Source organism: Neoarthrinium moseri (genome assembly GCF_022829205.1).
Source record: "Neoarthrinium moseri strain CBS 164.80 chromosome Unknown scaffold50_Wmoseri_CBS_16480, whole genome shotgun sequence".
NCBI lineage: Eukaryota > Fungi > Ascomycota > Sordariomycetes > Amphisphaeriales > Apiosporaceae > Neoarthrinium > Neoarthrinium moseri.
This window is the reverse complement of record NW_026055164.1, coordinates 268,909-280,641: the sequence shown is the minus strand read 5'-3', so window position 1 is coordinate 280,641 and position 11,733 is coordinate 268,909. Positions and strand designations below refer to the sequence as shown.

Genomic DNA, 11,733 nt, shown 5'->3' with positions numbered 1-11,733 from the left:
GACTAACTGTCAAACAGAGAGTGTTCGTGTAGAATTAGATCCCGCCCATGCTCACCCTTGCCCCTCTCGTCAACCCCTGTCTTGAGCCCTAGGAACAACAGCCATATTTGAGCCTTGACATGGAGCTGAAGCGGTCATGAGGAAGGTTCAATTTGACGGACATTATCCTGGTTCAACGGTACTGGGACGGTCTCGAACAGCGCCTTGATAGGAGGAGCGACCACGCTCAAGACTTGATCCCCACCAATAGGCCCTACAGTACTTAGTCAGTAGAAGCTCGTTCAAGGTGTGGTAGCTTGGTTCATACTGCATTCGAATTTGACTTCCGCTGGCCCCACCGTGCTGGCGATCTCAAACCGAACCTCCTTGCTCGGCTTCTTGCCCAGGAGGCGGCTATACCACTTGTTGTTTTTCAGAATGATGTGTGAGTCACTCAACGTGGCAAAATCGCAGATGAGTGTGGTTTCATCTTGGACTTCTATCAAGCGTTAGAACTGTAAGCACTATCGAAAACAGCGCTACCTAACTTACCTTGCCTTCTTGTTTTGACTTCGGGAGGGCTGTCCATGGAGGATGTGACAATCTTGATTGTTCCAATTAGCGCTGATTTCGCTGTATCTGATGGATAGAAAAGACTATATTTGAATTTCTTTTCTTCACCATGCGCCACAATATTCCCCTGTTGGTAGTTGTCAGGATGTTAACTCGAATAAGAAAGGTAAAGCGTTTACGAACCTTCCTCACAAACCACTCCACGGTGTCCTTGATGACTTTGACACCGTCCTTTTCAGACTCGATCTTGGCTATTTTGCCAAGCTGTCTCTGCTTTTTATGCCACTTGTTGTACTTGGTGTCGCATAGGATGCCGTACGATTGACGACAGGCAAGTCTGGAAATAGCCGCTTTCTGAGTGAGCAACCCTTGTATCCGCTCGTAAAGAAGTCCCTTGCAAACACATAGCCGTGGGTCTGTGGATACGTGGACTTGTACCCCGTTCAGTAACGATCGGTGGGGCTGGTTGTACTCGCTCTCGATCTTGTTTTGCACGTAGCGGGAGCTTCCGAGGCCGCCAGAGAGAATTATGTGATTCTGTTTGCGTGATGGGTTAGGTCTTGGATTAAGGCAGAGAGAAGGTTTCAGAATATTGTTGCTCACCAGTCTTGGTTCCGCCGATCCGAGGTTGCTTTCCAAACGCCGAAGAAAGCCTTCTATAAGTCGCTGCATTCCTTCTATCTGCTTGTCAAAAATCTTGGCCAGCTCGCCCCTATTTCATAACAACGGTCAGCCTCGCAAAAGCCTCAAAATGTCCCAGCATGCTCACCAAGTGAACTCCATGTGGCCATTGATTATCGCCAAGTCCGGATAGTTGGCGTCGTCCGGGAGCTCCTTTATCCGAATGCGGAACACCTCTTCGAGGTAATCTTGATGCAGATCAAGCTTAGGCTTGCTATTCTGAAAATCTTGACTTCGCATCATTTGCCAGGACAAAGCGTGGGCCTTGTTAGCAAGACCGGAGTTGTGATCACGGGCGCGGAGCTTTTCTTCGATAAGGAGTCTGAAGTCCTCATCAATGTAGGTAGCACCATATTCGGCAGCTTTGCGTTTGTCAGCCAACTATGGCAAATTGAACAGACCGGGTGCACAGACCTTCCGAGGGGAAACCTCGATGTTCGCTGATGGAGATCTGCCCTTGTGTAGCGCTGTCAATCGTGACAAGACTGACGTCCTTTAGGGTCCACAATATCAGTTTCGAAGATACAGACAACAGAGCCGCTGGACGTACCGTAGTGCCACCGCCAGCGTCCACGATGAGAATTGTGTCATTTTCCTAGCAACTGTCAGTCTGTGACGCCCAAGCTCCATCTGCGAACATCAACCAACCTGGAATGTTTGTGACTCAACGGTTGCAGCATGAATAGCACATGCCAGTGGCTCAGTAAGTGATGCCTGGATTGTGTGGAAACGATGGGGATGCTTCGGCCCCTGTGGCGTGGTGAAACCAGCTTTCTGGGCAATGCCTTTGAACTTCTCAACCGTGTATGTTTTCCATGTTGCTGGGATGCTGAAGATGAACTCGACCCTGGCTTCGTCCCAGTTCTTGCCCCCGAGGTCATGGCGGGTAAACCTTAGTCTGATGCAACTGTAGAGCTTCTGTAGATAGTCTTGATAGAGCTGGTCTACGCGAGGCAGTCGTGGATCGGTGTCAATCTCCAATACTTCATCACTTTCAAACCGCGTCTTGAACCACTCCCCCAGTATATGATAACTCGTGTTCTGTGCCTCCTCTTCGGTCTCAAAGCCCCATCCAGTAGGCTCTTTGGCTAGGTTGCGAGTATCGTAGGACAGTACGGTTGGGACTTTGTTTTCAGAGGGGCGACCACCCCATTCTCGAAAGATTGAGACATCATAAGTTTCGAGTCTCTTTCTGTTGACGTTGAAAGTCGCAACCCCCGTGCCTAAAGAACCTTAGCAGACAGGCTTCAAAAAAAAAAAAAAATCACCAGCCAAGGATGAAGTGGCAATTCGACAGAAAACATATTCGAAACTCTCACTTACAACTCATGCCAATATCTAGAGATACTAGCAGGTCGGGCCGCGCCATGCTGAAGGAAATTGTATGAAAAGTTGGTCAGAGTAATTTCCAATCGTCTTCAACACTGAGGTTAGGAAGTAGCCAAAATCTCCCTACCTAGACACACTGTGCTTTGATACCCACGACGGAGAGCTGAATGCGATTAATCTCGGTTATTTTCCCTGTTACACGCAGCCTGCTTTTGGTGTCACAGACAACGGAACCCAGTCGAAAACATAGACCCACATTATCCCCGAGCGTGATCCAGATACCGTTAGTCCAGGACCAATCAGGTGATGCATTTCTTGATGTTGGCTGCACGTTAACTCGTCGTGCATCGATAATATCATTGCTAGCCATGTACATCTTGTGAGCCCTGGTATTCGGGGGCCAAAAGGGCTTGCCAAGTTGCCGGTTGTAGATAGCTGCCTTTTCCATTGCAAGGTTTATGGTTTCATCTAATGCCCTCCTATCGCTAACGAGTGGGCAAATGCACGAGCATTCTTGTGTCTGAGCAGTCATGGTCTTCTTCCCGGTGTTGATCAAGGACAACCCACTTTGACCACCACAGCGAACGATGCGTATGGAGAGCGGAGCGCTCTCCACCCTCCATCCCCTTCCCGTGTCCTTTGAACTGCCATTCTGTCTTTACTACCCTTCTTAACATCTCCCCGACCTGGTCAGTCTCTTCCGATATCAGAAAGTAACTTCCAAACGCTGCGATGAGTGATACAGCTCAATCAGCCGGCCGAGCAACATTGCAGCCGACGGTTTCGACAACATCGACTGCATTAATTCCCACAACAAGCCAGGTATTGTCTAGCTCCGTAGCGAGCTCGTTGTTGAACTCGCAAGGCGTAACTGACACGGCCAATTCAACTACGACGCCCGGAACAAATGCGACGACAAACACAACAATATCCGCAGCGACATCCGCAACGACATCCGCAACAGCATCGGGGATAGCTGCTGCTGTGGCCCCTGGTGTTTCTCCTGGAGTTACCGCGGCAGTTGCTATAATATGCACGATCGTTGGAGCTGCTATAGCCTCAATTATTTTTCTGATTCTGCGGAGGCGTTCGAAGTCCAGCCCACACTCATCGCAATCTCCAGCTTTACCACAACAATCTTCCAGAAAGCTGTTCGATGAACTGCCTCAGTCAGTAGACCACCACGAACTGCGAACGGATATAGCCAATCTGGAGACCTCGATCAAGAATTTTGTGGACAACTTCTTTCACGACGGCCCCCTGCAAGAGGTCAACCTTAACAATACTGCCTTTACTACCTTGACAACCTGGACTCCATCTGTGTCGAGCAAAGGATGGAGCAGTCTACTCATCGATACAAGAACAAGAAACACTGCCCTGAGAGCACTCATCGCAAGAGCAATATTCGATCGCATTCGCCCGACAGGCGATCCGAAGACAACATTGCTACCACCAGGCGTGGTTGAGTGCTATACCAGCATGATCTCCAAGCGGAAAGGTCAAGGCAAGTTGTTACCTCTCCATCAACTACAATGGCTAACATGTGGCAGGCGTGAAAGATCTCGAGAACGCCTGGCGCAGTCTTACAGGAAAGCTGTTGGACAATAATCAAGTATCCGTTCTAACAGACCGCGTGCACGATGAGCGCCATCGACAACTAATGCTCGATATCGACCGACCGCTTCGCCATTTCAGAAACAGAAGGCCGCATGATAGATATCAGGAGATGCTCCAATCTATCCTACACGAGGGCGCGTTATTTGGTCTTAAAATCTTTTCTCAGTTTGAGCGAATCGAGATCGTATGGGAATCGCCCAGTGGGCGACCTTTGGTTGTTTTCCCACGGGTTACCCAACACATGAGTACAAACGACAAGGAATACGCATCCCCTGTAGAAGTCACGAAGCTGAAGTATGCATAAACGCCGATTTCCATAAGGTGTAGCATCGTGTTTTGGAAAAGAGTTTGCGTAAGCCTTGGATCTGAAGCTCCTGAGAGCTCTGGCATGGTAGTGAGTTCTGACCGTTGAGAATACGAGCTCCAGTTATGAAAGATGTGAGAACTAGGTATTAGCTTAATTGAAAGTTTGGTCAGATGTAGGGACATATTGGAAAGTCCGCACAGTGAGCCTTCCGCTCGTGCTCCGGTTGAGTATGAAAATAGATGTCACGTCGAAATACTCAGTTCTACAATATGCAGCATCTTTGACGCAGGCTTTAGGGCCCTTCAGATGTTGACAGATGTACAGTAGTATTGTTACGGTGTCAACCATGAATCGATGACTCGGCGGTAAATTGCGTTGGATTGCAGGCCAAGAAAATGAAAAGAATACCTGGTTTTCCTCTTGCTGCTAGCCCCCACGAGAGCTCCATCGGCCAGTCTTCCATGCATTTCACAAAATTAGCCCCTTTAATAAAGCCTTAGGTATGGAGCCCAGCCTTGAATCCCATCGGCTCTAGCGCCAGGTGCGTGACTTGCGTTTAATATTACATCCACGTTGGTCCCCACCCCAGCCTGATCCTCGAAAGCTCCCCGCACATGCCTACAAGTACATTGAGAACTTTTGTATCTACTACGTAGTCCTCAACGGTATTTAATCCGAAGAACGTTCTACGTGCTATCACTTGCTGTAGATGAACAGTTTGAGCCATCAGAGATCGGTTCCAGCCTGCAAACGGCATAAAAAGGGTTTGAGGAAGGTCATACCTGCAACTCACACTCGAGTGGCCGAATCGTCAGGCAGTCGAGTTTCACAAGACACTGTCGAAGGCACCTGGGAGAATGCCGATCGAGATAGCGGCGGCCTTCAGCGTTACTGCTAGCGCACTCAAATTGACATGGGAATTCGTGCGGATTGCTGTGGAGATCGAGGGAGCCCCCGAGAACGCGCGTGTGTTCGTGAGACTGGTACGCCAGGTCAAACAAGATCTCGAGCATGCACTCGAATGTAGAGCCGAAGTGCTCTCGAGCCATAGCAATGGAAGCATCAATGACCTGCCACCTCATTACGGCATCTGGATCCGCAACACGCTGCAGGCCGTTATGGATGAGCTTGAAGATTTCACTTTGTATCTCGATAAACGCGCCGAGGGCCGCGATCTGCCCGACCGGGTGCGATATCTGCTATTCAAATTCCCCGAGCTAACTCACCGTGAGCGTGGTCTCCGGATAGCCCATGCAAGACTTTTGCAGGCCATTGGACTCATGCACCTAGTCACAATATCTGGTGGCCACGGCCAGTCGGGAAAATCCTCTGCCGCCGGTGCCTTACCAGTTGGGAGTCCATCTCCAAAGTCCTCATTGCACTCTCCAAGTTCCCCAGACGCCTCGCTTCCTAGTCAACTACCGTTGAGGAGGAGAGCATCGAGGAGACCACCGGGGCTGCAACCACATACACCTATTTCATCAACAGAAGAACCGGAGTCAAGTGCAAATCCTCTACCAGAAATGCCGGCAAAGTTTTCGAAACGTGAGGATGAAGATGGTGTTAATGGTATGTTGAACAATGGACGTTCTGTCTGATATATACGGCGAAGCTAACGTTGATCAGGTAATCAAGTTCTGGAGTACATTTATGAACTTGACAGCCACTATGGAGTCTGAGCACATCAGCGCAACGAGTTAGCATTCAGGTTCGGGACGATGCTTAGTCAATGAATAGTATACCCGGCAAATTCTGGGTTCGTAGGGTCAACGACTCCAATTCCATGGCTCAAGGTTACGCTTGACACTAATTTCAAGGAATTATTCATGCAGTCCTTTTGACAAGCCCTGGCGATTTGGCGATGGCAGTTTCATGAGGTTTCCAATTCAAATTAAGATTGTCTAATAATTATCTTGCCAAACCTTGAGATAGTTGGAGAATGTGTGGGCATAAATCCATTGTGCAAGCATATCATTTACTCATCTTGCGTTCCTTTCCAATGCGAAGTCGCAAAACCTCCAGGTATAAGGCCCTTTGGTCTCTTATGCGTTGATCGTTCACCGTCGATTGCCTGCCACCTCCTTTCTGCATCAGAACCGCAGCAAGACGCTTGCGAGGCGGTATTGAATACAGCCTGGTTGAAAATCAGGTGGCATTTATCCCATGAGACTCTGCAACGGCGAGAACCCTTTCTCCAGTTCAAGCATAACCGTAGCAAAGGCCCCCTCTGATTGTGGACATAACGTCGGCAACTGTGATATTGGTGCTAAGCCCGCCAAAAGTCATAGTGTCAGCCAATGATGCTGGCGTCTCATCGTCATAAGGATATTTGTTGCCACTATAATCCGAATTGCGAGTCATAGGATCCTTCTGCTGCCATATCCACCAAAGCCTATCGACCTGGGAGTGATGGAGGAAGAAGAGAGGATCTGCTTAGTGTCAATGTCTTCATCCTCTATGAGCGGTGGGTAAGGGGTTCAGGGCGTTACCATTGGGTGATGTTGACGGCACCATGTCGCCCCCGATCGAGTTATGTATAGCCCCGTGGGGATTGTTCTCCAGTTCAACCCAGAACTTCTCGAAACTAGGCGATTTATCCGTAATGTTGGCGATCATTGCAGGTGAGTACAGCGCAGCTTGCCACGAGTCATCCGTCGGCGATGATCCAGTTCCATTGTTGAATGAACGGTTCAAGCAGTGCGTTCGCTCGGTAGTAGTATAGTATGTCAAGCTGAGATTGGCAAAAGCTCCGGTGGTGACGCAAGATGTCAATGGGTTTGGTCGTGTAGGCGACTGAAACTCGTTCTGAAGTCCACCGGCACCGAATCCACTTGTTGTAGATTCTAGGAACACAGGTGCGGAGGGTAGGGCGCCAGAGTCCTGAGTCCAGTCCCAGTACGGCATTGTCCCACGGTAGTTGCACTGTCCACGGAGCTCGCTCTCATAGAGATGCACGAACCAGCGGTGCCAGGGCAAGAAGGATGCGACAAAATGAACTATCCCAAATCGTTAATCGTTTTTTTGTTTAGGCGCGATACCATAATTGCCTACTGTTCGAGTTCAGCTGAGAGTGAATCCAGGGAAAGTCCTCATACAGGCTGGTCGCCAAGCCAACCTTGGAGGGCTTCGTCGTGAGGCACTTGACAGCCGCGATATAATCTACCTTCTCCTGTTCAGCCAAAACCCTCCATTCCCTTCTCACAGCTGGTTGTGTGCATTCATTTCCCGCGACCGTTTTTCCTGTGATGGCAGCAGCCAATGCAGCGGTTGCCCAGCGCATTTTCCCTGATGCTGTTAATTCGGCGACTAGACAAAGGCGTTGGTGACTACCGGCACAGTCGCATACGGGAGGTCCTTAAGAAATGGTTGTGAAGACTGAAGTGCACTTCTCCTCTGAATCTCGTGTTAAATCTCGTATCTACGTAATGATCCGCTTGTAAAATTGGTGATCCACTCACTCGCCAGGGTACCTATGTATGTAGTCAGTGGTCCCACACCCGAAGGGGCGCCAAACAGACATGCAATTTGACGCTGCTACTGTGTGTATTCTATGCTCAGACTTAGTCAAAGATTAACGTATGTTCATCCCTTGGTTTCTGAGTCCCGAATTCTTAAACTGCGCGTCAACACTTCAGCCTGGAACTGCTCCGTACTGGCATTGGCGTACACAGGCGCAACGAGCGACTGAGTTTGATGCCTAGTGCTAGAGCTTGGTAGCCAGTGTCGAGTTTGTGGACAGCAGCGCGAATGGGAATGTGTACATCAAAGGCCAAGTACCGAGCACATTTGATCTTAATAGCAGCTATCTTTATTATAGCGTGTGAGGATCGCATTGGTCCATGCCAGAGGACATTCCCCTACGCTTGGTGAATTGGTTATCTGGCCAACGTCTATCATGGCCTGCTAGTTATTCGTTATATGTACTATCACTTTATTTGAATACTTCAACGCAACACGATTACCGTGGTATATGTTTATACATATGAATTTAATCTCGTCAAAGGTCGTTGGGTTTGGTGAGTACTGGAGATACATAACCATCAAAGTCCCCGTACTTCCGAGTGACATCAACCTGCATACATGATTTTTAATATAAGAGATAAAGGTTCAAGAGAAGACAGCGATAGCCGCATCAAATTCCCCATCAATACTGGTAAGAGCTATCTGAGCATCGGCTTGCAGGTCAGGACTAGTGATGGTGATCAACGCAGCACCGTAGGCATCGACATCGCTTTTAAGGTCTCCCAGAGAGCTAAGTACGTCGGAAGAAGCACCAATGCTCTCAATATCGGCCTGGCGGGAGACCAACTCGTTAAGGGTTATGGTGAAGTCTGGACCCAGTGTCCCCGTGACATAATCGAGAATGGTTTGCGAGTCGGCAGATGATGCTGTTGACTCATCCGAAGCGTCCAAGGTGCCCGTCTCAATGTTGCTTTGTAACATAGAAACAGCAGATACAATGGCCAACGCGCCGGCTCCAGACCCGTCCCAAGCTACGGTCGTTTGAGTCAGAGTGTTCACCTGTGCGTCGACGCTCTCTAGATTGGTAATCGTTTCCAAGACGTCGCGTGGTAAAGAAGCGGCAAAGGCGGCCGCTGCAATAAAGGTAATGGATGCGAATTGGACCATACTGACGACAATGAGTAATAATTCAAAAATCAGTCAGATATGAAAGTTGCTTTGCTCAGGAGCTGGTCCGAGTTGATTCGACGACCGTTAAGAAATGGTATTGCGAGAGTTCAGTATAAATAAACACTCCGTCGCTGCCTACCATGCCGGGGATCGAGACAGCGTATTCCTAATTCATGCCGCCTGTGCTATAATCGGTTTCACTTCTAGTGTATAAGCACCCCGCATAGATTAACAAGCGCAGCGTCACATGCTCACCCGGTGAGCATATGAACTAAATTAATCGTAAAATGATGGCGTAAGTGAATATATCACTTACGCGTCGCTCACATATGAGAAAGGAAGAACGGCGAAAGGCTGAAACAACCCTATAGACAACGCGTGGCCTACTGCATACAGGTATATTCGACCTTTACTGGTTGCTTGCCCGGACGGTCAGTTTCCTAAACAAGCAGTTGTATTTGTGGGGGAATGACGCGAGAATTTGAAGTGACATCGGCGTGTAAATTACCAAGGTAACTTCAAATGGAACCACTACTACTTCCAGGATGGAACCCGTTCGTTCATATTCCCCAGCCATGGCAACAGTAACTTTATGATGACAAACAACCGCGGAGAAGTACTATGATGCATTGTACTTGGTCTGGTCACGGACGTTTTTACCAAGCGATCAGCTCTGCCGGCGCTTGGTGTGCCTGTGCTGGGATACCCATATCACGTTTCCTTAATGTCGCCTACTTAGGCATGCGCTGTATGTGGGGATTCAAATTGTGCAGAACGCGGGGAGGTAAATCAACTGTCGCGAGGCTGAACCCATCGCTGATGTTGAAATCATAATGAGTGCCCACGGTCCTTCGAAATTTGATTCCGAATAACTTGATGCTGGCTCTTGCAATTTTATGACTATGATTCGCTCAATAATCACTTGTCGATGTACAAACTCCTGACCGACGCATATGAGGTTCGGTTCAAACGTGCCTTCTGCTTCTCAAATTGAATGAAACTGCCTGTGTTTAACAAATTTAGTCCCATACATGGACCACTTTCCAGAAAAGGCTGTATTTTGGCTAAATGTACGATCTCGCCACCTTTTGACCTGCTCAACTGCCTTATCTCCTACACCATGTCGTGAGTCCTCTGGATCTCCCTCGTGACCTCTACCCCACGCTGATGGTCTGGGGGAGAGTACCCACGCGAGCTCTCAACAGTTGTGTAGCTGTTATATGGGTCAGAATGCTTCTCCCTGTGCACGAGGTTCGGATGAGTATCGTTAGAGTGGAGGGATGTAGACGATTTTGATCGCCAGGAAAGAGTCTTCCTCATGGAACTCATAATATTGTCCAGTTTGAGAGCTGGGAACAGCGGCTGTACTGTCGGTAAACAGGCACTGATCACACCAACGTTCGCCTCGACTATGAGCCAGTAAACGGAAGGGGAGCGGCTGTCTGTTCAAGCGAGTCAGCAAGAAAATCGAAACCTGAATCGCATCGGGCGCTTACATGTGTAATCAAGATCGGTGCTCTGTGAGGTGACACCTTGAGCAGACAATACGGTTCGAACGATGCCGGCAACTACTACAAACCAGCCGAGCATGAACACGGCACATAGCTGTACCCTTCTGGCGGGGGACATATGCAATTTCCAGATTTGTGGCAACGGCATTGTTAAAATCATTGCTGCAACGAAGTTGAATTAGTAAATGATAACGGCCAAGAAATGTGTTGGTTTCCCTTGGGCTTACCGTCCAACAGAATATTTGAGATGGAAACAGCCCAAAATACCTGAATGATATCGATACATTTGCCCGATACCCCAGCCTGCTGGCGCCAGTTGAGCTCAAAGGGGAGACAATCCACTACCGACCACAATTAGCTATAGAAGTTTGCCTAGCGTGCACTGAGCGTGGGACGTACAGAGATTCGCAAAGAAAAAGCTGATGTTCCACGCAATCACTAAGCCTGCCATGACCCATGTCATTGTCTGGAAGGGTTTGGGGGCAAAAATTCGTTTGTAGAAGAAGAGAACACTGAGTTTCGTCAATCCAAGAGCTGGAATACAAATGAACTGCAGGATCCATTGAGTCTGGTACATAATTCTAGTCAGTATTGGGTAGTTGTTGCAAGTCTGAAGTCAATCAGGGCATACCTGCGAGAAGATGGTGAAGGCCTTGAGGTCGACGGGTACGAAATTTGGACCAAGTTTCAAATGCCCACCAAGGCCGCCAAGAAAGACGCCTAAATGGATGATCGAAGAGTCAGTCATTGCACGCGAAAGGACGTTTGTGATTATAGTATAAGTTCGACTGACCTGCAAGAGTGGTCGCCGAAAGGCCATAACAGAATAGCTACCAATAAGTCAGCGTTGGAATCTGATTTGAAGTGATGGTCACCGTACTAAAGCAACAAGGGCTAAATAATCGTCTGCTCCGAGGCTCAGCTTCTTGGATGTACGAGCGAAGAAACGAAGAGCGACCACAAAGGTGGCTATGACGGGCATCGAGATGGATAGCCCAACGACGGGGCGCTTCAAGTCAGACATCGTGAGTTTCTTGTTTACTTAGAAACTGCACAAAGTTGATAAATGTTGAATGCACAAACGGAGACCGTCGAGCCCAAGGG

At 48.7% G+C, this 11,733-nt stretch overlaps 6 protein-coding genes across 6 annotated transcripts; 2 read left to right on the top strand and 4 right to left on the bottom strand.

Annotated features, from left to right (window-relative positions):
• Positions 1-2: 2 nt before the first annotated feature.
• On the bottom strand, positions 3-2,602 carry JN550_010195 (uncharacterized protein; the record flags this gene model as incomplete). Its single annotated transcript, XM_049308422.1, has 11 exons — positions 3-125; positions 183-253; positions 308-478; positions 532-679; positions 736-1,089; positions 1,156-1,264; positions 1,322-1,595; positions 1,648-1,726; positions 1,784-1,828; positions 1,882-2,456; positions 2,557-2,602. The coding sequence occupies 11 exons, from the start codon at positions 2,600-2,602 to the stop codon at positions 3-5; spliced, it is 1,995 nt and encodes a 664-aa protein (XP_049167935.1).
• Positions 2,603-3,294: 692 nt separating this feature from the next.
• Positions 3,295-4,483, top strand: JN550_010194 (uncharacterized protein; the record flags this gene model as incomplete). Its single annotated transcript, XM_049308421.1, has 2 exons — positions 3,295-4,060; positions 4,113-4,483. 2 exons carry the CDS (start codon positions 3,295-3,297, stop codon positions 4,481-4,483), a joined length of 1,137 nt encoding a protein of 378 aa, XP_049167934.1.
• An 860-nt stretch (positions 4,484-5,343) lies between these two features.
• JN550_010193 (uncharacterized protein) lies at positions 5,344-6,165 on the top strand (the record flags this gene model as incomplete). The annotated part of the gene is made up of 2 exons (XM_049308420.1): positions 5,344-6,055; positions 6,113-6,165. The coding sequence occupies 2 exons, from the start codon at positions 5,344-5,346 to the stop codon at positions 6,163-6,165; spliced, it is 765 nt and encodes a 254-aa protein (XP_049167933.1).
• Positions 6,166-6,685: 520 nt separating this feature from the next.
• On the bottom strand, positions 6,686-7,766 carry JN550_010192 (uncharacterized protein; the record flags this gene model as incomplete). Its single annotated transcript, XM_049308419.1, has 3 exons — positions 6,686-6,915; positions 6,976-7,482; positions 7,538-7,766. The coding sequence occupies 3 exons, from the start codon at positions 7,764-7,766 to the stop codon at positions 6,686-6,688; spliced, it is 966 nt and encodes a 321-aa protein (XP_049167932.1).
• An 827-nt stretch (positions 7,767-8,593) lies between these two features.
• On the bottom strand, positions 8,594-9,115 carry JN550_010191 (uncharacterized protein; the record flags this gene model as incomplete). The annotated part of the gene is made up of 1 exon (XM_049308418.1): positions 8,594-9,115. One exon carries the CDS (start codon positions 9,113-9,115, stop codon positions 8,594-8,596), a length of 522 nt encoding a protein of 173 aa, XP_049167931.1.
• A 1,116-nt stretch (positions 9,116-10,231) lies between these two features.
• Positions 10,232-11,653, bottom strand: JN550_010190 (uncharacterized protein; the record flags this gene model as incomplete). The annotated part of the gene is made up of 7 exons (XM_049308417.1): positions 10,232-10,560; positions 10,615-10,689; positions 10,857-10,970; positions 11,029-11,197; positions 11,261-11,349; positions 11,423-11,459; positions 11,510-11,653. 7 exons carry the CDS (start codon positions 11,651-11,653, stop codon positions 10,232-10,234), a joined length of 957 nt encoding a protein of 318 aa, XP_049167930.1.
• Positions 11,654-11,733: the final 80 nt, after the last annotated feature.